The 23,762-nt window shown below is 40.0% G+C and overlaps 3 protein-coding genes across 6 annotated transcripts; 2 read left to right on the forward strand and 1 right to left on the reverse strand.

Annotated features, from left to right (window-relative positions):
• Positions 1-293: 293 nt before the first annotated feature.
• Positions 294-3,013, reverse strand: LOC135627316 (pyruvate decarboxylase 1-like). The gene is made up of 6 exons (XM_065133365.1): positions 2,168-3,013; positions 1,903-2,066; positions 1,160-1,810; positions 967-1,087; positions 695-883; positions 294-610 (listed from the first exon to the last, which is right to left on the reverse strand). Exons 1-6 carry the CDS (start codon positions 2,687-2,689, stop codon positions 440-442), a joined length of 1,818 nt encoding a protein of 605 aa, XP_064989437.1. The 5' UTR covers positions 2,690-3,013; the 3' UTR covers positions 294-439.
• A 4,953-nt stretch (positions 3,014-7,966) lies between these two features.
• LOC135626925 (6-phosphofructo-2-kinase/fructose-2,6-bisphosphatase-like) lies at positions 7,967-21,797 on the forward strand. Of its 4 annotated transcripts, XM_065132756.1 has the most exons (24): positions 7,967-8,214; positions 8,292-8,355; positions 8,465-8,769; positions 10,065-10,280; positions 10,672-10,881; positions 11,744-11,839; positions 12,212-12,310; positions 12,429-12,458; positions 15,128-15,181; positions 15,456-15,509; positions 15,585-15,662; positions 15,982-16,073; positions 16,159-16,216; positions 16,320-16,394; positions 17,303-17,350; positions 17,729-17,826; positions 18,321-18,396; positions 18,933-18,995; positions 19,096-19,187; positions 21,008-21,076; positions 21,201-21,264; positions 21,349-21,414; positions 21,530-21,621; positions 21,706-21,797. In XM_065132756.1, the coding sequence occupies exons 1-23, from the start codon at positions 8,053-8,055 to the stop codon at positions 21,605-21,607; spliced, it is 2,247 nt and encodes a 748-aa protein (XP_064988828.1). In that variant the 5' UTR covers positions 7,967-8,052; the 3' UTR covers positions 21,608-21,621; positions 21,706-21,797. The 4 variants fall into 4 exon arrangements, 3 of the variants coding, with proteins under 3 accessions (XP_064988828.1, XP_064988829.1, XP_064988830.1); XM_065132757.1 differs by having other exon boundaries at positions 11,747-11,839; positions 21,530-21,797; XR_010492503.1 differs by lacking the exons at positions 21,530-21,621; positions 21,706-21,797 and having other exon boundaries at positions 21,176-21,264; positions 21,349-21,397.
• Positions 21,798-21,900: 103 nt separating this feature from the next.
• On the forward strand, positions 21,901-23,659 carry LOC135626926 (uncharacterized). The gene is made up of 4 exons (XM_065132759.1): positions 21,901-21,924; positions 22,110-22,225; positions 22,334-23,257; positions 23,332-23,659. The coding sequence occupies exons 3-4, from the start codon at positions 22,915-22,917 to the stop codon at positions 23,388-23,390; spliced, it is 402 nt and encodes a 133-aa protein (XP_064988831.1). The 5' UTR covers positions 21,901-21,924; positions 22,110-22,225; positions 22,334-22,914; the 3' UTR covers positions 23,391-23,659.
• The last annotated feature ends 103 nt before the right edge of the window (positions 23,660-23,762 follow it).

Here is a 23,762-nt window from a genome sequence, read left to right on the forward strand (position 1 = left end):
AGATGCCATGAGTATGCCATACTCTACATGAGTATGTACCTAAAATATTATTTTGGATATAGCTAGACCGATTAATATGCTATGGTTTGCCCCTTCTTTACCAGCAAGTCCATCAAAGATGTCCTTTTGGCCATCAATTACAGAATAAGCTCCAAGAAGAAAAGGTCCCCTGTTGAGAACTTGGCAGTCTACTGGGCTGTTCCCTTTCTTGAGATTCGGATTCTCGATCTTAGCTTCCTCATCTTTGAAAGAATATAATGTTATATTCGAGAGAATGTTTTGGATCAAGTGTATTTATGTAGAAACAGATGATTATTATTGTATTAGAAGATTAAAAGTAGTCTCATGACATGCATCGTGACAAAGACACCAAGAACATGAGAAGATGACAGATTACAGATCAAGATAAAGAAGAAGATGACACTGGGATCGATCACTGCTACTGGGGATTTGGTGCCCTGCTGTTGGCAGAACAAACCCTGGAGCCCCACTCCAGCAGCTCTTTGCTGGTATCATCCTTGTGCACGATCACCTCTATGAAGCACAGGCAGTCCTGCTTGGCCCCCGCCGCCGTCGCGATCGCTTCCTTGAGCTCCTCCTCGTACCGGACCTGCACACACGCAGTTCAGATCGATGAATACGTTTGGAGATACGGCGAACGCTCTGCCGTCCGAGTACCGAGTGCTGTGCTCACCCTCGTCGTCCAGCACTTGCCCTCGCCGTTGTGGATGGCGTCCACCAGGCCGGCGTAGTTCCAGTTCTTGATGACATTGTAAGGTCCGTCGTGGATCTCCACCTCGATGGTGTACCCGCCGTTGTTGATGAGGAAGATGATGCTGTTCTGCTCGCACCGCAGCATCGTCGACACGTCCTGAGCTGTCACCTGCAGTCCACGCAGAGGTTAGCGGATCAGAATCCGCTGATTCAGTACTCGCCATACGAGGGCATTAGGATCAGAAGCGGCACCTGAAAGCTTCCATCACCGATGCAGGCGATCACACGCTTCCTGTTCTTCACAGCCTGCGCGTACCCCAGCGTCGCCCCCACAGACCAACCGATGGATCCGTACTGCATCTGGAACTCGTACCTGAGGAGCAAAAGCCGAGTTAGTTCTTCCCCCAGGAAGGGATTCATCTGTCAGGGGATCGAAAGCTCCTACCCGCAGCCTTCCGGCAACTTCAGTTTCTGGCAGTTGAACCACGAGTCGCCAGTCTCGGCGATGACGGCGGTGTTGCCGGACAGCATCTGCTGGATGTGCTTGAAGAGCACGTTCACCCTCAGCGGCTCTTTTGGCTTGCACTCCAGCGGCTGACCGTCGGGCACGAAGATCCGGTGGTAGTTCTCGTATGCGGTGGTGTTCTTCTTGAGCCGCTTGGCGAGCGCTTGGAGGAAGTCCTTCATGAGGATGCAGCCGAAGGCCGGCCCGTTGGCCACCACGACGCGCTCCGGCTGGACGATGATGGCTTTCTCCTTCTTGAGGAGCAGGGAGTAGCCGACGGAGCTGTAGTCGTTGAAGATGGGGCCCACGAAGACGTAGGCGTCGGCGGACTCGACGATCTCGGCGCAGAAGGACGTGCTCACGGCGCCCCAGTAGGTGCCGATGAACCGGGGGTGGTGCTCTGGGACAAGCCCCTTGGCAGAGGGCATCACCGCGATGGGGTAGCCGCAGGCGTCCGCGAGCTCCACGAAGGCCTTCCCGGCCTTGGCCACCCGGATCTTGGGCCCTCCCACCAGCACCGGCTTCACCGCCTTGTTCAGGAACTCCACCGTCGCCTCGACGGCGGCCTCCAACCCCATCTGGTTGCTCAATCTGACAGTTCGAAGAAGAGGATCCAAAAATCAACCGACCTGTGGATTCTTATCGAACACGAGGGAGGCGAAAGCTGCGACGAGGAAGTCTACCTGGGGGAGAGGAAGAAGGGGACGGGCTCGAGGCTGAAGGTGGGGTGAGCGATGGCGGAGAGATTGCAGCTGATACTGATGTAAACGGGCTTGCTCTCCTTTAGCGCGGTGGAGATGGCGGTGTCGATGAGTTCGTGAGCGTCGTCGAGGTGGTTCACCACTGCCTGTGCGCAGTCCAAACGCATCGGAGACGTCACAAGATTCGAACTGCACGCTCAATACAAGAAAAAGATCCGAACAGAATCGGCTTTTTATTTATGATTACCTGATAGCAAGTGATGGTTTGGAAGCAGCGGAGCTCCTGCGAGAAGTCCGGAAGGCCGATGGTGTGGTGGAGGACACGGTTGGTGCCGTAGTCGTTGGAGTTGGGCCCGCCGACGATGCAGATGACAGGGAGGTTCTCGCTGTAGGAGCCGGCGATGGCGTTGAGCACGCTGAGGCCACCGACGGTGAAGGTAACGGCGCAGGCGCCGACGCCGCGGGCTCGGGCATAACCGTCGGCTGCGTACCCGGCGTTGAGCTCGTTGCAGCAGCCGACGAGGCGGAGTCCGGGTTCGGCGATGAGGTGGTCGAGGAGGGTGAGGTTGAAGTCCCCCGGGACGGCGAACACGTCGTGGACGCCAACCTGGACGAGGCGCCGGGCCAGGTGGCGGCCCAGGGTCGCTTCCGCCGCCTCAGCCTGCGCCGCGGGGGCGATGGGGTGGCAGTGCGCCGTCGGCGGGCTGCCCACGCTACCGTTCGCCATGGTCTCCATCGCCGCGTCCACCGACCCAATCCTAGTGTCCATCGCCACTGAGCGCGAGACCGACTGTGTGTGGCTAAAACAAGCTATTTTCTCTCTCTTAAAGAACAATCCTTTTTCTTTGACGTGTGTTCTTCTCAAGAGACCGACGACGAGCTCTTATACGAGGGAATTAGGTGGCTTTTCATTTCGTGTGGGTTCATTTTGGTGGGCAAAACCAGAGAGCGGTTTCGGCGGGAGAAGCATGGAGGTCACAGGCTGCTTAGGATCAACAGCGATCGACAAGAAGACGGCGGAGATGTACCCATGGTCGGAGAGGAAAACCACGTAGCCCTTTGAAACGGAGAAAACCATGGTTTTCTTCTGTCGGGGTCTCGATGGTCCTCGGCACTGTGTCAGGTTGACTGCATGGGAAACGCAGCAAACTTACGTTTGAGGGCGTCGTGTTACAGAAGACTGGACGGGCAGATTCAGGAATCTTTTACTGCTCTTGGTAGATGAGCGACACGTTGAAGTCGGTCAACAGTCAACAGTCAAATATCGAGTGATGACGTAAGTATGATGCCATTATACTTATTATTATGGGCCAAATTATTATTCTTTTAAGACGAAAGTAAACATTTGAGTTATATTTGGATTTATGATTTTTTATTAATAATAATAATAATAATAATAATAATAATAAAGGAATTTGATTTTGGAACGTTGTTATTAATATAGTGAAGGTGGTGGTTTGTGTTGTGTAGTTGGCAGGCGGGTGGCAACTGCGTACGTCGGTGGACGACGCGGCACGTGGCGGACAGCGGGGTCGGGCGCCGCCCCCGTTTGAGCCCAACCCACCTCCGACGCGGCCAACTCTGACGAGCGCACTCGGTCGCCCGTGGGTAGAGGGAAGACGGAACGAAGGACGAGTGCGGCCGCTGCCGGCTCGCAATCCAACGCCCCCAAATCGGTGGCCGCGAACGCAGGTTTTGGTTCCAGTGTGCGCCCCTCGTCTCTCCTTTTCCACGCTATGAGATGAATACAAGCGATAGAGTTCACCCTAATTGAGCGTGCTGAGGTTGTCTGATCAAAGCACATGGAGATTTATTGTTCCTAATAGTTTGAGAGGTGATAAAAGATATTAATGGAGTTGCATTAACATGAATTCAACGGAAAGATTTCTTCTATCAATATCGATTAATTGATAAAGATATCTTCAAAACTTACCTCAAATAGTTATGAAAGATTATGAAAAATTTATCTTCTATCATGACTCTGTAAGACTGAACTCCTGTTAATTACATCGATCATGGACCAATATAAAGAAAATATCTCTCGGACGAGAGGTTTTGTGAGAGAGTCTACTAGTTAATCAGTCGTATGTATATGAGAAATACATAGTTGATGTCTGACAATTTAATATCAGACGAAGTAAAAATCGATGGTAACGTGTTTCATACATAAGTGAAATACTGAATTGGTGCATAAATAAGTGGCTTCCATATTATCATGATATATTATAAGAGTTAGGATGGAGTTGATATCGAGTTCCTTTAGTAGATTCGTGGCCCAATTGAGGTATGCTGTAGTGGTGGCGATGACTCAATATTTAATTTTAGTTATGGATATTGCGATTGTTGTTTGCTTCTTTGAACTCTAATTGATTGGATTTGAACCAAGGAAGATTATACCCCAATGTAGATATTCTATCATCAATGTTCTTTGCCTAATCAATATCGACAAAAGCATGGAGATGAAGTGATGAGTGTTTACGGAGAAAAAGTTTATGATTGAGGACCCCTTTGAGATATCACAGAACTCGTTTTATTACAGACCAATGCATAGTGGATGACCGATACATGAATTGAGATAATTTAATGATTACAAATGAGATGTCGGGACATGTGAGAGATAAGTACTGTAAAAAATTAAGTACTTGTCGGTATTATATAGAATATGTAGTAGGGCTGCCATCATATAACTTAAGTGATTCAATAGCAAAGAGTGGAGTGGCAACCTCTTTGGCGTATTACATGTTCGTCTTTGATGATAAATCTTGAATATACTTTTTTTTAGAGAGAAAGAGTCTTGAAGTTGTGTATATTGCTTCTATTCTTAGAAAGTAGTTATCAAGATTCTTAGATCTTTGATTTTGATGGAGAATTGATTTGCCAATTGCATGAGAAATCCCTTGATCTCCATAGAATTATTGCTTATGACGATAATATCATCCACATACACTAGTAGATATATTGTACATCTATTTTATTATCGTAAAAATAATAAAGTATCAAACTTAGAATTTATAAAGCTAGTTGATGTTAAAAATGAGCCAAGTTCGGTGTACCATGCTCTTGGAGCTTAACGAAGTCTATAAATAGCTTTTTGAAGTTTACAAAATATATTGTGCCCTGGATATTTAGGATTGATGAATATGGAAGGTTGCTATATAAATATATATTCAGTTAGAGTCTTACGTAAGATAGCATTGATAACATTCAGTTATTATAAGTGCCAACCTTTTGAGATGGCTAAAGTTAGGATAAGTCGGATTGTTGTTGGTTTAACAATATGACTGAATGTCTTTGTGAAGTCAACACCAGGTCATTGATGAAACTCTTTGGCTATTAGACGTGCTTTATATCTAACAACGGATTCATTTAGATTCCGTTTAATTCGAAAGACTCATTTATATCCAATGATATTTTTTATGTGATGAAATGGTACAAGGGTATTTTTAACACATGACTTTATCCTAGTGTGGAGATTTTTGAGCTTGAGTAATGATGGTGAGTTTAATGGGCTCAGGTGGAGAGTTTGTGATGACATGAAGGTCAAGAACTTGACGTGGTTTGAAAACACAACTTTTGGAGCATATTGTCATGGGATGTCATGTGCAATGGGATTGTTAGGTTGTGCGGTAGGTATAGGTATTCGTGGAGAGTCACTGATACATATCTTGTCACACTAAGGTACTTCAGTATCATTAGGTCCAAGAGAAAGCAACGACGGTGGTTATGTTTCTAAGGGTAGTGCTTCATCAATAGGATTAACTTATGAAAAAGTAAATGTGTATCATGATGGGAAGGATTGGACGGTGTGGTGAGAGGCCTGTTTGACGTTGTTTGAGGTATACTATGATGTATGTTTGTTGGAGTGACTCGCATGACTAGAGACCCTTGGTTTTGGAAGGGAAAATTAGACTTTACAAAAGTGATATGACGTGATATAAAAACTTTTTGAGTTTGAGGATCGTAGCATCGGAAAGCATTATATTTAAGATAATATCATATGAAGATACAAGGTTTAGATCTTGGTGTTATCTTATGTGAGGCATAGGGGCATAGCCATGGATAACAGAGACAACTATGTATTTTGAGTTTTTGAATGTTTGAAAGTTTATAAAATAATTTTTAAATAGTGATTGATATTAGAGAACTGAAGTAAGCATACGATTAATGAGGTAGACTGTAGTTTGAAAGGCTGTAGGTTGGTGGCATTGAGGCTTGATGTAGAAGGGCGTAACCAATTTCAGCTATATTTATTTGACATGGCCAAGGAGGGTGATTTGATGTGTTGTATACTACAAACTAAGATTCAAGATGTTAGAGTTCGATATTCACTCATTGTAGACCGAAAGAAGTTCTTGACAAATTTTCTAAAGTGAGTAAAAACCATGGAAACTTACCATATGTACTTAGTAAAATAATATATGAAAATTACATAAAATATAAATTATCAAAAAAAGTGGTTGGAGCAAGGCCCCAAACATTTATATAAATAATTTCAAATAGTTTAGAGTAGGATATAGAATATGTTCTAAAAAGTAGCCGATGACTTTTATTACTAAGACAAGCATTATAATTAGTTACGATGCTACTTGTTATCAAAGTTAGAAGTGAATAATAAAAAAATAGTTTTTGTTAGATAGAGGATGAGGGATGACATCGACACCGGAACTATTACAGCTCCGCCGATGAGGAATTACATAGAGGCTTTGCTAGCAGAGAGCTCTCGGTATCCGAGATGAGGTCCTCGATGAGAATCACTACTGTTCCATGCTATGCTTAGTAGCGATGACAGTGATGAGTAGCAAGGGGATTAAGAGTTTTCGGTATCCGAGATGGCTCGGTGGAGCAAATCCTTGATACGCTTTGGCTTGAGAGGAGACAGATAAATAAGATGATATACTAGTTCCCAAGGAATGATCAAATGAAAGGTTTTGCAGTAGATGAGACAGAAAGCTTGTTAGAGTTCCCCGGAATGAAAGGAGAAGACAGAGAAGAAAAGCACAATTGAGGGGTAGAGTCAGTGCAAAGGAGTCGCAAGAGAGTATATTCCAATGTCGGTGTGGAGTCGCAAGAGAGTATGTTCCAATGTCGGTGTGGGTCCGCTGACCGTGCAGGGGAGAAGGCTACCTGTTAGTAATTGTTATCACTGGGAGTAAATCTTATTCACGACAAGAGACGCTCTAATACAAATTAAGAGGTAATAAATGAGATTATATTTGTATTAGGTAAAGGTAAAGATTTCTTTTATCAAGATCGATTAGTTGAGAGAGATTTCCTCAAACAGTCGTGGAAAGTTAAGAAAATCTTATTTTCTTGCTCTTTTATTTTTGTTTCGTAAAGAAATTTATCTCAAACCTTCATATGTAATATATTATTATGAGACCAATTATTTTAGATGTAATATTTTATCAAATGACATATATTAAAGTCTTTAATAGGTTGAATATGAGATCAATATTTTACATACAAAAACTTATTATTAAGTTAAATTATGACTGTTCATGTGTACGACGATTTGGAACCAAATTAGATTTTTCTTCATGTCTTTCTAAAATAATGTGGTCTCGGGCGAAATAGAGTCAGAGCCATTTTTAGTTATTAATAATATGAAAATATTAATGCGATAAACGTTTTTCATAATTTTAAATAGTAATTTTCTAATATTTTATTATAGACCAATCAAGATTTTTATCGACTAAATAAATCTTCAAATACAGGAAAGATGTTGAAGTAGAAATAACAATTATCATGTACTATTTAGTGTATTTAATACCCACCACAATATTAAAGAGTGATCTACATCACCGATCGAAGCCGTCCATCCATCACATCATCTATCATCTGCACCGTCCATTAGATTGGATGACCAGATCTGCTCTTCTCTTTCCTTCAGCAAACATGATCCCATCGACGTCCCCCATTTTCTCTCCCCCTCTCTCACGCTCACTCACTCGTCGGTGGGCCCAATTCAATCCGAGGTGGAAACGCCCACTCACTTCTCCGTTTCCCCGCTCGCCGGTTACATCGCGTTTCTTCAACGTCACTCGCTGCCATACCTCCGTCACACCGACTCTTCAACTCCCATATCCTAATCGCGTCCACTCAACTCCATCTCCTGACCAAGGCGTTCCTCCGATGGGGACAAGCGCCTCCAAGAACTCCGACAGCTCCCATGGCGGCCGCGACGGCCAGCTCTACGTCTCCCTTAAGATGGAGAACTTCAACATCGGAGGCGATCTCATCCCCCACGTCTACGGCTCCGCCCCCATCACCGGTTCTTGGGACTCCGCTAAGGCCGTAAGATCAACTACCCTCCCTCGCCTCTTTCCTATCTCTCTCTATCTGACGCTTCTTGATGTTCGATGATCCCTTAGCTCTCGATGGCCCGGGAGTCGGCGTCGACGTGGGAGCTCGGCTTCGTCGTGCCCCCCAATCACGGTATGGACGAGCCCACTCCGGTTCTTGGATCCGATTGCCTCCGTTATATTGCGTTTTCATTGTTCTGTTTTGGTTGCTCGGCCTTGTTCTTGTTCCTCTTCTTCTTTAGAGACGCTGGACTTCAAGTTCTTGCTGAAGCCTAAGTACAGTAACGTGCCATGCGTGGTGGAGGAGGGGCCGAGCCGGTTGCTCACTGGAGGGATGCTGCAAGAGGAGGATGCCAGGTCGGCGCTGTTCAAGGTGGGCGGATGTGAGGAGGTTCTTGAGTACAGGTTGTTCATTAAGGTGGACATAGTGTCCCCGTTCGATCTTGCAGCTAGTTGGAGGGCATATCAGGAGAATCTTGAGCCGTCGAGGGTACGAGGGATTCCAGATGTCAGTATCAATGTTGCACCCGATAATATGGGTTCGGAGGTACTCCCGGAACTTACAAGCTCCAGTTTGATGCCTTTTAAGAAGGCAATTTAGCATAATAAAAATGATCTTTCTATTTTACCATAAATTTCATCCTGGATGACTCTAACAAAATCTAGTCAACGTGACCATGAACATGGTTTTCTTGAAAAAAAAAGAAAGACTAGAATATCAGAAACAAATGGAAATGCTATATCTAATGTCATCACCAGTATGCTAAGATCCAAGGACAAGAATCATTCCCAACTATTTGGGTCATTTGCCAGAATTTCTTTGGGTTTTTGGGTTCTATTTATGACTTTTAGATTACCATGATACAAAGATAAAATGGAAAAAATTCTAGTTCTTAGGTAAAATGGTTATACTTTAATGATTGGTGCATATTGTACATGACAATTATGTGTAAAGGCTATTGTGGAAATTCCCAAGTGATCTGTCAGTTATTAACCCTGACCGGGATGTGGTAATTTTTGAACTCATATGTTACTAGACAAACATTTTAATTAGCGTTCTAGAAAGACTTTGTTCCATTATGATGTGTTACTATCAATTAGCATATAGCAGAAACACTAACTCAATGAAACCTTTGTTTTATTTGATGGATTCACATCATCAGTAATTATGGAAGGCTTATGATAAAAAAATAATAATGGTGAACTTTGTTTTATTCTGATGTGTATTGTGATGACATCTTTAGATTTTTGGAATTTTTAATGTCAAGTTGACAGTAGTGTTGCATCGATAGAGACCCGAAAATCTGGTTCAGATTCATATGCAAGTTTGTTCATCAGGCAACAAGGAGATGGAAAGGTAGATTTGGGATACCCTAGGAGAATAATAGTCAATATGGAGTATGCATTAATTTTTCGAGGGGCATGCAGTTGTAAAAGGTGGACTTTTAAGAAGTTTTAAAGATGGACAAATCACTCACATGGTATCTAAAAATGCGCAACCGTAATGTTGAGTTGTGATCTTGCTATGCAAGGGAACAACATGACTGGAAAAAGCTTCAATGATGATGATTTTTTTAAATCTTGATTATGTAATGTGAAACTTTTAGATGGAGAGAAAATATTGCTGAGTGAAAATCTAGATGTTGCAAGACTTTCTGTTGTTTCTGTTCATAAGTGATTCTAGTAATCTCTTGGTTGATACTGCATTTCTTACCAGGTCTGTCGTAGCCAAGGTAGAGTTTGATCCTGTCATTCTCATCCTTGTCTAGTTTCTGCTATATGCTAATTGATGACTTGTTCTTCATTGCTATAATTTTCATATTTATCCATCTTTTCCACCAGAATGGGCCAGCATCCACTTTGGAGCTTGATTTAGAACACTATGTTGTTCCAGCACCATCTTCCAGCGTTGGTGTAGTTTATGCTGCTAATTTGACAGAGACACCAAGATCCTTGGTTAATACTGGAATTTCCTCCAAGAATGATGCCTCAAGTGGAAGTTCATATGACTCGAGTAAAGCTGGTGTTTTTTCACTTGACCATTCCAACAGCCAGAAGGTACTTGCAAGTTGCAACTCTTCTCCTAGTTTTCAGGTTTTCCATGAGTCAGAGACCTACAAATAATATTTTTTGGCCTGCATATATAGTTGCACGTCATTTCTTTTACTGACCTTCTCGTAAGAAGTCAAATGCAAGAGAGTTCTTCAATGTTTCATCTGATGCACTGTTCAGTTACCCTTATCTACTTTTTGGCTTATTGATGGTATTGCTCAAAATTTTGTTTTTCTCATATCAATTTTTTTCTCATTTTCAAGCAGTCAGTATACTCTGTATGTAGGTGTTTTGCTTGATAATATGCTTGCTGTCCAGATGTATTCTAATGTTATTGCTAGTAGTTTAATTAGGAAGCTTAGAAATAACTATCCTTTTTTGTTTATTTTTTGCTAAGGATATGGATTCTATGGTCTTGGATCCTCCCAAACTTCTTCCAGCTCCTGGTATGGTTGAATCGAAGTCGGTTGGCACGTTTTCACCATTGCTAAAGGAAGATGGCCAAAAAGGACTCTTAGTTGATAGGGGTGTGGGCTCTCCTAGACTTGTTAAATCAGCTAGTGCAGGTGCATTCACATTTGATCCCAAGTTGGGCTCTGAGACAAAGGTTTGTTCATGTTTGCAGAAAAATCGACATCAGCTTTCTGCATGGTTCTTTTGTTATACCTATCAATTTTTTACTGTTAGTCGATCCATGAGTCTCTTGTAGTCTGTATGTTCATCTCAGCCTGCAGGACACCACTCCTGCATGGTTGTCATACCTGTCATTTTGTACCATTGCTTGACCATGTGTGTATTTTAGTTCAGTTGTTCATCTGAGTCTGTAAACAACTACTCTAGGATATGCATGTCATTCCTGTATCCCCAATAATTCTACTGTTTGTCATAACTGATTCCTCTTATTTTCTTCAGGGTGGGTAACAACTTGTTACACTATCTGTTTAAGCTGTTTACATGGTCTGATAGGCGTGTTAAGTCCACAAGCACACTATCTTGCAGTAAGAGCTTGTTACACTCTCAACAACACAAACAACAAGATGAAAGTTTTAGTGATGTTAATCTGTATGAAAAAAGGTTGCCCAAGCACATCGTCTGGGCAAGTTGAACCTTGAACTGGCATTATACTGCTTGTGCTTACAATTCAATTTGGAAGTTCTTTTATTATGCTAATCTGTCTTGGCTGAAAGAGGGTGCCCAAGCACATTGTCTGGACAAGCTGAACCTTGAACTGGCATTATACTGCCTGTGCTAATGATTCACTTCGAAAGTTCTTTTATTACGATGCATTTATTTAAAGTGTCAGAACACCTCATATTGGACGTTTCTCATGAACTTATTTAACTATGCCATTAGACAAATTTCTAGAGAGTATATTCATCAAATTTTGCTTTTCTCTAGCTCGGAGAATTTGCTGCTCATGTAACTGTATGTCTAATGTTTCTTATATTTTCTATTTTACTAATTGGTAGAAGGCCATGCCAGCAGCAGCTGGAGCAGTTGCAGCCGCAGCTGTAGCTGATCAGATGCTTGGACCAAAGGAGGATAGTAGGTTGGCCATTGTGTTGGTAACAACATATAAAATTAAACTTTTCTTTTAACTGGAAGTATTTACTGCCATTATGCCATATATTATGTTATTTCATGTCTGCTCCAATTGTACAAATTAAAAGAATAGAGATATTGAATATGACAAATACATGTAGCAGATATGTATAAACCTCAAGCTATCCCATCCTCGTCGACATTTATTTGAACTATCCATTAGGCCATTCGGTGACATAAATCTGATAGTCTACTTTAGTTAAAAACTCTATCCTATATCTTATGGCCATCTTCAGCATACCTCTCAGCTTTCACTCTCGATTTTTGTGTAACATGTAGTCTTTAACAGGTTTTTGCCAATGCTTTGTTCTATTTGTTATATTGTGATGTTATAGGTTGGTTTGCCAGCCCGGGGAAAGACCTTCACAGCAGCCAAGCTTACTAGATATCTGCGTTGGTTAGGTCATGAGACCAAACATTTCAATGTTGGCAAGGTGAAGACTGAGCTTCTACATTCTGCCTAGTGCCTATGTTACAGAGCCAATTCTTTATCTTGATTGATCCAGTTTATACTACTAACTGCTTTTGTTTGACTTGCAACTTGGTCGACAGTATCGCCGCCTTAAGCTTGGAACAAACCAGGTATGATAAAAGATGTGTTGTGCTTTTCTTTTATGTTAACTGTTTACCAAAGCATTCTTTTATGTTAAATCTGATTTCATAAATTAACTAGCAGTGAATCTATTAATATATGTGAAAAGAATAAAAATTGTATCACTTGAATCTAGTCAAATAAGAGGTCGTGGCCATTCATCAGGAGGAAAGAATAGTTCTGCAGGCCCGCAACATATTGGATTGGCAGCATTAAGAGAAATGTGCAGGCCTGCAGCATAAGGGATTGGTGGTGTTAGTGAACAATAGTACCGTGGCTGATGAGTCAGCACGGTTAGGTCTGCGGGTCGATGTCGGGGACTTCTGGTGGAGTGAATGGGATGATGAGGTGGCTGCGCCTCTTGAGCGTCTCGGGCGTGAGTCGGACCGGCGGGGTTGGTCGAGCTCAGGTGAGTGGATGCGGGTCAGCGCTCTATGGTCTGCCGACTAGAGTGTTGTTTGTGGTGGGTCGCGTCCTTCCGTCCCCGGGGTGGTAGGCAGCTTTTCTTCGCGACGTGGCCGCGCCCTCGGGAAGGGGTGCTAGTTGGCGTTGGTCGGGATCCGGGCCGATGGATTACCCTGCTTTGCGCACCGGATGGCGATTCCCTGGTGGAGACGTTCGCCGCTCGGGGGTGATTGCCTCCCTGCAAAAATGGCATTCGTCGGGTGTTTCCCGACTTTGGCCCCTCTGACGAGCAAGTCAGTCGAGTATTCTTTTTTTCCTGCCTTTTTTCGTGTCCCCTAGGCCGAGCGTCGTACAGGGGTTTTTATACCAACGTGCGAGGATTGGTTGCGCCTCGGTTCGGCGTGGCCGCTGACTTTCATGGGGGCGGGACGACTTCTCTGACGAGTTGGCGTCTTTGGGGGTGCCTGAGCGGCATCAGACAGCACCGCCCCGAGCTCTCGGGGTTGTCATGTCACATAGTGTATCGGTACGGAACCCGACGTGGCGTGCACCTCGGGGTTCTGATGGCATATGGCATCGGGTTTGTGGCTGATGGGGTGTGACGCCGCTGGTGATTCATCTGGGGCCAAAATATGCCCTATCAGGTGGCATTAGAGGGAATGCTGTTCAAGGGATGGATTTTAGATGGGAACAAAGAAGTATATGCCAACAACATTCTTGGGATGTGGATGGGCAAGGCAGCTGCAGAGCTAACAACATAAATGAATTACAATCTAGAACTTGATGCGCTCAAAAGACCATTGACGTGGCAAGTACTCATGTAAACTACACAACCCACACTCTCAGTCATTTATATTTGGAAAAGAGCCCTTAGGAAACCAAGATGTTTTATTTTTAAACCATATAATTTCTATAATAGCAATTATATCTCTTACAATTAATATTCATGTGTTTTCACAAAAAAATAAACATTTACTTTGACTTTCCTTTTTAAATACAAGTATACAACAACAAACCGCAATGTCCCACATGAATTTTTTTTTTCATCAAGTTTTGTATAAATTCATATCCTTAATTAAATCAGGAGCATTTTATTTTTATTTATATTTTCTAGGAAAGTCTCCTTAGCCTTTCTTCTATCTCTCCTCATACTAATATTAATCATATCATCTTACTAAAGTGTCCATAGATCTCTTTAAAACATGCCCATGCTATGTTTATTTTTTTGGATGAAAATAAAATTTATTTTTCATAAAAAAAATTATATATCCATCTTAGCATTCTTATTTTAGCAACATAATATTTTTGTACATGTTGCATCTTAATCATCCAACACTTGCATTCATAAATTCCATAAAGCATCACTGCCTAGTAATTATTTTATTAAAAAACTCTTTTTAACATAAAGAGTAGCTGTTAATGCTGTTAATCGCACAAAATTTCCGATGCACCTTTTCACTTTAACCATCCAATTTTAATCCATGAAGTATGAATAATATCGTCAATCTATGAAGTATGAATAATATATAAATTGCTTCATCTTGTTAAATAATTGATCTAAAATTTTGATCTATGAAGTATGAATAATTTCGTCATTGATCGCTTCATCTTGTCCAATAATTAATCTGAATTACTTGAAGACTTTACTTGTTTGGAACTTTTTGTCCACCCAACTTAACTATATCATTTTTTATTATTAAATTTACATATATATTCGATCTTAGTAAACATATTGTTTCTTAGATTTACCACTATAATTAAAGTTAGAAATTAATTTTATTTAAACTGTCATCACTTAAAGTAATTTCATTTACAAAGAACATAATACTAATTTCATTGTAGGTATTTTTTCCTTGTGCAACTATTATATATATATATATATTTATGTATATATATGTATGCATATATATGTATGTAAGTATATGTATATGTATGTATGTATGTATATGTACATATGTATATATATATATATATATATATATATATATATATATATATATATATATATATATATATATTCTTTTATGTATATATGTGTGTGTGTGTGCTATCCTATGTTTTTAAGAAACTTACTAACCACTGTCGGTGTTTTTTCCATGTGCAACCTATCCTTAACTATGATTTTATTCAAATTTAAATTCATTTATTTCTTCATCTGTTTCTCATGTTATAATCTTTTTACATTTAACTATTAATAACAAATTGTCCATTCTTCTTTCCATAATAATTTATGTCAGAACATGCCATTATGCAGTCTGCTGATTTTTTTCGTGGGGACAATCCAGAAGGTTTGGAGGCTCGCAATGAGGTAGCAACACGCAATTACAACTGCTATTTCTCTGCTATTTCTTTTATTTTGACTACAAGTTACAACAGTACTGAACTTCTTCAATTGTTAATCTTTATGCTCGTTGTTATATATATAGCTTTTAGTTGCACTTCTGATTAGGCAAGGATGAGTATTTTTACAACAACTGCAGAAGAGTTTCTCCTACTAACTTGATTCAAAATTTAATAATAAAGCAAAAAACTTCATTCAACTTAACGGCTTACTTTGCCCTGTACTTTTTTAATATCTCTAGGTGGCTGCTTTAGCTATGGATGATATGATAGCCTGGATGCAAGAAGGAGGTCAGGTATAGTGCTAGTTTTGTTGTGATAAAAAAGGTTCAATGGGATAATTGGCTCTTCTCTTTCTGGTTGTACTATAGGTTGGTATCTTTGATGCAACAAATAGCACCAGAAACCGAAGGAATATGCTCATGAAAATGGCTGAAGGAAAATGTAAGGTACCTTTCAAGTGTCTGCTACTCTTCTTGTCATTATTGCCTCTTCTTTGTTGACTTTTAATATTCCGCTTGATTTTCAAGGTATCTCATATTCATAATTGATTCAGGTAGAACATATAGCATAAAGGCTTAGGTTGCCATTTAATTGATTCTTGGTCCTTTCATTTCACCTATCACATGTGATTTCCAAGTGAAGAGAATATATATTCCCTTCTACTATCTCCACATTTTCTGTTTCTTTTGTCTGTTTTTTATTAAAATTTTGTTGAATCCAGCCGTGATACTTTTGTTTGTTTACTCAAACCTGTCCTAATTGCAGATCATATTTCTGGAAACAATTTGCAATGACAAACACATAATAGAAAGAAATATCCGCCTGAAAATTCAACAAAGTCCTGATTATGCAGAAGAGTGAGTATCGGCATTCAACATTTTGTTTTTGATATATATGTGTCAATTAGCCATGGTGAGTGGTACATTAGTTATTATTCTGCAGACCTGATTTTGAATCTGGAATGCGGGACTTCAAAGAACGCTTAGCTAATTATGAAAAGGTTCCAAGCTCATACCTTTTGTTCTAGCCACGTTTATCAGGTAGCATCTTTTAATTTCAGATGCTTATTAAGTTTAAAATAAATGATATATAGTCATCTGTAGGTATATGAGCCGGTAGAGGAGGGTTCTTATGTCAAAATGATTGACATGGTCAGCGGACAAGGTGGCCAGATACAAGTGAGTTTAATTCTTCACTCTTTTATTTGAGTTATAATTTGTTTTGCTTGGATACATATCTTTGTTGTACCTGAGCTTCATCTTTTTGGGCTTAGGGATTGCTCTATCACAGCATCAGATCACACTGGTGACTTATAGGCTTGGGGGCATGTGCTTGTCACTGCTTAGAACAACCAAATATGTTGGTGGCAAGGTGCCAGTGTTATTGCTACCTGCCTTGGCTTGGTCACCCTTACGTAATTTTTTTGCTCGAGTGTGTTGTTGGTTGAACCATAAAACACAAAACTTTCTACCATCCATTATAAATGCAAATGCATTTTGGTTTTCAAGTATTCTAATTGTTAGTACCTTCTGATGAGAATGCAACAATAGTGCTCTGTCCAAAGACAACTGCATTAACACCTCTGAAGGATGAAACCTTAGCCATTGTAGATCATTGGCATTAACTCAAGGCACTTTAACTCTCTTATAGCTGTCTTACTAACTCACTTGATTAGCATTTAATAACCTCCATCAAAGACAACTGCATTAACACATCTGAATGACGAAACCTTAGCCATTGTAGATCATTGGCATTAGCTCAAGGTACGTTTAAGTTTTAACTCTCTTATAGCTGTCTTACTAACTCACTTGATTAGCATTTAATAACCTCCATCAAATATACTTTGCTTGTCATATTGTATCTATAAGTTGATTGCTGTAGTCCTCACTGGTAATTTCACTAGTAAAATCCATATTAGTGTTTAATATTGTTCTGCTTATTTCTTAACTTGGTGCAAATTCTGAACCTGCCTTTTGACTTTACATGACTAAAGTATTTATTTTGCAGCATATAATGCTATTATCTTTTATTTTGTTTAAATTTTTTGATGACCTTTATTGCTTTAAAACTTAAATCTTTTATTCAGGTTAACAACATCAGTGGTTATCTTCCTGGCCGAATTGTCTTCTTCTTGGTAAGCACGTCAATATCAAAATTGTACATGCATTCTAAATCGTAGAATTGATGGTACCAACAGCATCAACCTGTTGATAGAATTATCCATGCTTAGGTAAAATGTGGTTGTCACGACATACAAAACATCTTCTACTGAAATCATTAGTTCAGGTATGTAAACAGAAAAGGGAGAAGAGAATGACCCACCCCGAATGTTGGAAGTAACGTTCAATATTCATGTTTGCATTGGTTGTCCTGTACCAGTACACTGTTCATATACTGAACATAACCATTTACTAATATTGCTTGTTTGAAAGTCATAAGAAACCAAAAATACTCAAGTTTTCTTTAATAAAATCTTTTGTCATGTGTCATGCTATTCAGACTTACAATGCAGGTGAATACTCATCTCACACCCCGGCCTATTCTGCTTACTCGGCATGGTGAAAGTCGAGATAATGTCAGAGGAAGAATTGGAGGTGACGCCGTTTTGAGGTTAACTCTGTCTTAATCTTTTTAATATCCTCCAAATTGCTGGATTTTATAATTTTAATCTTAAAATAACATACTTCATAAAGCATCTATGTCTTGGAAGTTCCGGTGGTGTTAGTCTCAATAAAACTCTCCCATTTTTGGTGAAAAGTGGACTTTGAGGTTATCTCATTATGTACCATGAAGGAAAAATAATAATATTTTATACATCTCTGGACACCTGAGATTTTTGTACATAATGCGAAATACTCAACCATATGTTTGGTCTTTGTTTTCTTTTTTCTATTCATATGGAAACATTCTACTGCTATTATGATAATTATATGTCGTTTATATTTGATATCCCAAAGATAAGTTTCAGCATGCTATGTGCATGTATCTATCTTCATAAGAGGAAATTCTAGTTAGTGTTCATTAGTTCTTGTGAACCTGATTTAGCATTTATACTTGAAAACGGAGGGCTTATGAGTGTCATTAGTTTCGACTTTTTTGAGCAGCGAAGCTGGTGAACTTTATGCAAAGAAACTTGCAAACTTTGTTGAGAAGAGACTGAAGTCTGAGAGGACAGCTTCTGTAAGAATAACATTTGTGCTTTAGTTCACTTTCTTTACTGAACCTTTTGTACTGCTCAATTCCTAAATTGCTTCTTTTTCCTGGCCAATATCAATTTATAACATCTATAACAAGCTTCAATATTTCCTTGAATTATTCATCATCTTTTTTATGCAGTGAGAAAGTGAAGAACTTACAGGGATCTTTTTTGTACCTTCATTCTTCACCCTCCTTTTTCTTTGTTTGGATAGTTAGTACAAGAAAGTGTAGAAGAAAGCACAGGGAGCTTTTCAGATATTCTTTGTACTTTCATTCTGTGAATCTTCAAGGATCCCTTATATTATGTCACCTATGATGTTAATGAGAAATGTCTCAGAATCTAAGTCTAATATTTTGTTTATTGTCTCAAATTTTTTTATCATGCCTGCCGTACTTGTCATTACAGATTTGACAACCATATAGTTAGATAAATAATCACTTAGCTTGTGACTCTTATTCATATCATAATAAGTTGGCTGTATTTCATATAAATTCTATTTATTCTTTAAATGTCTTAGATATGGACTAGCACACTACAAAGAACAATACTAACTGCAAGCCCAATTGTTGGATTCCCAAAGGTATATTCTGATATTTTGATTCTAAGTTGAAGTCACATGCACTGTTTCCTTTTTATCAGTTAATATGATGGTAGTTTAATGTTATTGTTATTGCTTGTAGATACAATGGCGCGCTCTTGAAGAGATAAATGTTGGAGTTTGTGATGGAATGACTTATGAAGAAATAAAGAAAAACATGCCTGAGGAATATGTGTATGTATCAAAAATGCCGTCTTATGTTAGTCATATGTAGAGTAGTAGTCCTCTGGTAATGGTTTATATCACATAAATCTGGATAGTTCTTGCCCTATATTGTACCTAAAATCTATTGGAAAATCATGAGGCTTCTTTCTGATAAATTTTTTTTTTTAAGAAGATATTTTAATGTGAAAAGGTAAAACAAACTTGTGTTTGCTTTAGCAACATGGATAGGAGATTTGACTTTCTACTGTTTAGGTGTAGGGCATGGTTTGCAATATCGTACCGTACCACTCGGTATCGACAGTAGTACCAGTCTGATAGAGGATCGGTATGGGTGGTACATCGGTACATCTTAGTGTACTGTGTTTTGGTACACTTAGTATAGTTTGGTACGTATTGTACCGACAACTGATCGGTAGATCGATATGGTACGATATTCAAAACGTTGATGGATGGTAAAAATAGAATTATTATACATTATTGACGGGAAAGCAAGAGAAGAGGAAAAGGAGGGTGGTGGGATCTCAAATTAAATCACTAAAAAAAAGAAAGTTTCTTACTATCTCTACAGTGATGCTGTTTTCCTGGAGAGCTTTTATAAAACCAAGTACACAACATTGCTTCTTGTCATGTTTTGAGTATTTCTATAGTATAGTATCATGTTTGACTATTTCATGCTTTAGACATTTTATATCTAGTGTATGTTGCATTTTATGTTTTTTTTTTGTATTATTTGTTTTTTCAGTTAAAGTGGTAGTTTTGAGACAGCAGCTATTAATTGTGCATAAGCTGTCACCGTCTCTAAAGTTGTACAAAAGCATTGCATATTCAAGACGGTGAAATATTTAAACTGTCTATCTTCCTGTTTTCGTCATTATGCGAGGTGAATTTGAGTTGCCAATTATCTTATTTTATCAACAGTTGAATTTGTATGAAACTTTGAAGTTCGCCTTTGGCATAAACATTAGACATCTTTCCAATTCTTCTCTTAAAATCTCATGCAGATAAAACATTTTCTGAGCCCAGAACCGTTTATAACCAATCATTATCGTTTTCTCCACAACTATCATTTTTTCAATGTTTTCTTGTTCTGTTTTTATGCTGTGTTGTAACATCATTGGCACACCGTTTTGTTCTTTCTTCTGTATGTCTCATGAATCAATGTGATGGTCCTACCTCTTTATCCACTTGATTCCATATTTTGGCATTTTAAGTCTAATTGGCATGAACTGAGGCCAGCTCTGAGTTTGGGCCGGGAAAAAATTTAAATCCACAAAGCTCAATTTTAGCCCTTGTAGCAATCAGGCTCTAGCAAGGTTCTGGTATAGCTCCACATCATATCAACTTGCTTTATATGGCCAATTTATGCTCTTGAAGCATATAAGAGCCGTAGGGCAAGTGTTGGTATTATAATAAAGTTGCACTTCTGCGATCTAGGTGACCATCGTTACCATCATAGAAACAAACTTGCTACTTTTCAGGATAAAATTGTACGCATCGATCCATAGATTCTTTATTGGCAAAAGCCTTATGTATTGGTCAATCTTAATGCAGATTGAGCTGCAGAACAAAGTCATTATTTTAGACTGAATAGTACAATCCAACTTAATGAAACCAATTTATTTTTCATGGTGTATTTTTTAACTGAAATTGAACTTATCAGTCACTTTTGTACCTCTTTATCGTAAAGACACTAATAAAACATACTATAAATAGCATCACATATGGTTTCCTTTCACTTTCAAGAATACCAGTATACCCAGTTATCACCATTTGATCCTTTAGGCATTTGTTAGAACTTCTTGTAACTTCTTCACATGTCAAAAATTCAGATCTCGTAAGAAGGACAAGCTTAGATATCGATACCCTCGTGGGGAGTCATACTTGGATGTCATTCAAAGGTTTGTTTTAGTGATTCAATTTGATTTGTTGACTTACTTTTTTTTATTTATTCACCAGAGGATCTTATATGAAAATGCCTGCATGATTCTCCATTCAAGATGTTAATACGAACATCATTTTCAGACTGGAACCTGTAATTATTGAGCTCGAACGACAACGTGCACCAGTTGTTGTCATTTCTCACCAGGTAATTTGCTTGAATGCTTAATTGTCTATTGTATGGATGTTTTGCGTGAAGTACTTAATTTTTTAGTTACTCCATATCTTATAGGCCGTGTTGAGAGCATTGTATGCATATTTTGCTGACAGACCACTAAAAGAAATTCCGGACATTGAGGTAAGTCATTAGTTGATTGAGGCTTTGCGTGTATGTTTCAGCAAACATGAAACTTCCCTGGGTATGTTATTGCAAGGTACATAAGTTCAGACTAGGTTCTTTTTTACCTATGTAGGTGCCACTTCACACAATAATTGAGATACAAATGGGGGTTACCGGTGTCCAAGAGAAAAGATACAAACTCATGGATTAATTCATTTCCATAAGGTGTAAACATGAGTTAACATTGCTTGTAGCTGGCTCTTCCATCTTGCATTTTTGTTGTAACATTTATATAATTATGATCGACAGACTGGCTGTCTGCTTGAAAGGAAGCAACTCCAATCACTTTCTTGGTGACATTTACCACCTGAATGGGAAAAAAAGAACAGTTAATAGCTTCATCTTTTGTGTGCTTTGTTCTTCAAGCAACGAGACATTGTGTATTTCATAGTTATAGCAGGTAGCATTCTTGGAGTACCAAACAGACTTAGAAGAACACTGAATTTGCTGAAGAGGTCTTCTGGAGAGGTGAATCCTTTGCCCCTCTTAGATGAGACCTATATTGGTAAAAAGCATAATCGATCAGTTACCATCCAAGTATGGAGAAATTATATACAGCGATTCTATCTATTTTTGTTGTCTCAGATTAAGATTTCCTTGAACTTCCATAATTGAAGTGTTTGATGTTAAAGAAATTCAAGGATGGCATGCAGGTACCTACGTTCAAGTACCACTTCGTTCGTTCCACTGATGGAAGAAATGAGCTTCCCAAAGGATCTGAAGTTATCTTTTTTGTTGATATCCGTGGAAGATTACCATGACTGTCCAGGTACCTTTTTGACACCTACAGTGGGATCTCTTCTTCTTCTTCTTCTTGTTTTGGTCTCTCATTTTCCTGCCTACAAGATATGTGTTTTACAAGTCCTCACGATCGCAGCATATATTTTCTACTACATGGTGTTGTGTAAGCATGCTTTCTGCAAAAGCATGTTGTGTGGCCGCGACCTGGCAACGACGGACTATGGATCAGGATCGCTTTGGCGGTAGCCTCCGCAAGCGATGGCTTCAAGAGATGCTTTGCGGAACTCCTTTGATGACATGGTCGGTTGGGATGGCAGGTAGTGCACATCATCTGACGAGCTGTGAGCCATGCTGATGATCAGATCAGATCAGGTTCAAACAGATTATGCAGGAGAGCGGAGGTCTGCTTAATTTTTCTGGAAACCTTCGTTCAAACAAGTGTTGTGACAGCCAACACTTGGTTTCGAAGGAGAACGAAACCGACCTCTCGTTGCCGCATGCATGTCGGCATCGAGGCATTCCACCGTCCTACGTACACGTGCAGAGAAGATAGACATCCAAGAGTCGGTGGCCAGGCTACGCATTCCAAAGCACGACAGAGAGCCCAAAGACAAAAGCGTGGGAGTACGTGTACAACCTGCGGGAGTTTCCCTCCCGATGTCGCTACTATTTAGTTGATCCAGGAGAGCGAGCGAGAGAACGAGGGGGATAAGAGCCATGGAGGATAGCGTTGATGCGAGCGAGAGCTTCGTCTCTCTTTCATCCATTCTGAAGCCAGAAGATCCACCCAACGGAGGGCCTGCAGTAGATAGCGATGAGGAAGCAGAAGAGATAATGGCGGCCAAGAAGCGAGATTCTGTAGACTCCAGCCTCAAGGGAGCCGAAGAGGTTGACGATGGTGTCGGGTTCATCGGTCGTCTTGTGTCTAACTTGACCGTCTCCGTTCCGGGCGGCCCTGTCGAGGGGACCGAGGATAATCACAAGAAAGAAGAAGAAGAAGAAGAAGAAGGTGGAGGGCTCATCAACCGTCTCTTCCCCTACTTGCCTGTTACCATGCCAGGTTCTTTCATTTACCTCTTTCTTAATGTTCGTTCGAAGAGCTAACTAATCCGTGCACGTCTTTCGCACAACCAGACGAGCAATCTCCTTCAGCGGATGAGGCCTCGCTTCTCATCTCTATCATCGAAGACTAGGGATAATAAAGACAAAGAGGAGATCAACGTAATTGTGGTTTCCATTCTGCTTGTATATGTTCCATCTCTCAGGTCAACTTTTCTCTTGAGAGGTCTACTTCCAATTCCATACAGTGAAGTATCTATCATCAGCTGACAATTTGTTGCTACAAGGCTGGTGGCTTGTCACCCATCCCTATGCGCCATGCAAATGATGTCTAAGCTCCATGTAAATGCCATTTTAATTCCAGTTAATCAATGTACTTATGCGTGCTGGAGATTGGACCTCATGTTATTGGATACTTTATGATGTTTACGCAATGACACATGAAGACGACGACATATGGATATGGTGCCTATGCGACTTTTGGTGGATGGAATTTGATGAAAGGC

The sequence above is a fragment of the Musa acuminata genome, chromosome BXJ2-11 (genome assembly GCF_036884655.1).
Source record: "Musa acuminata AAA Group cultivar baxijiao chromosome BXJ2-11, Cavendish_Baxijiao_AAA, whole genome shotgun sequence".
Taxonomy (NCBI): domain Eukaryota; kingdom Viridiplantae; phylum Streptophyta; class Magnoliopsida; order Zingiberales; family Musaceae; genus Musa; species Musa acuminata.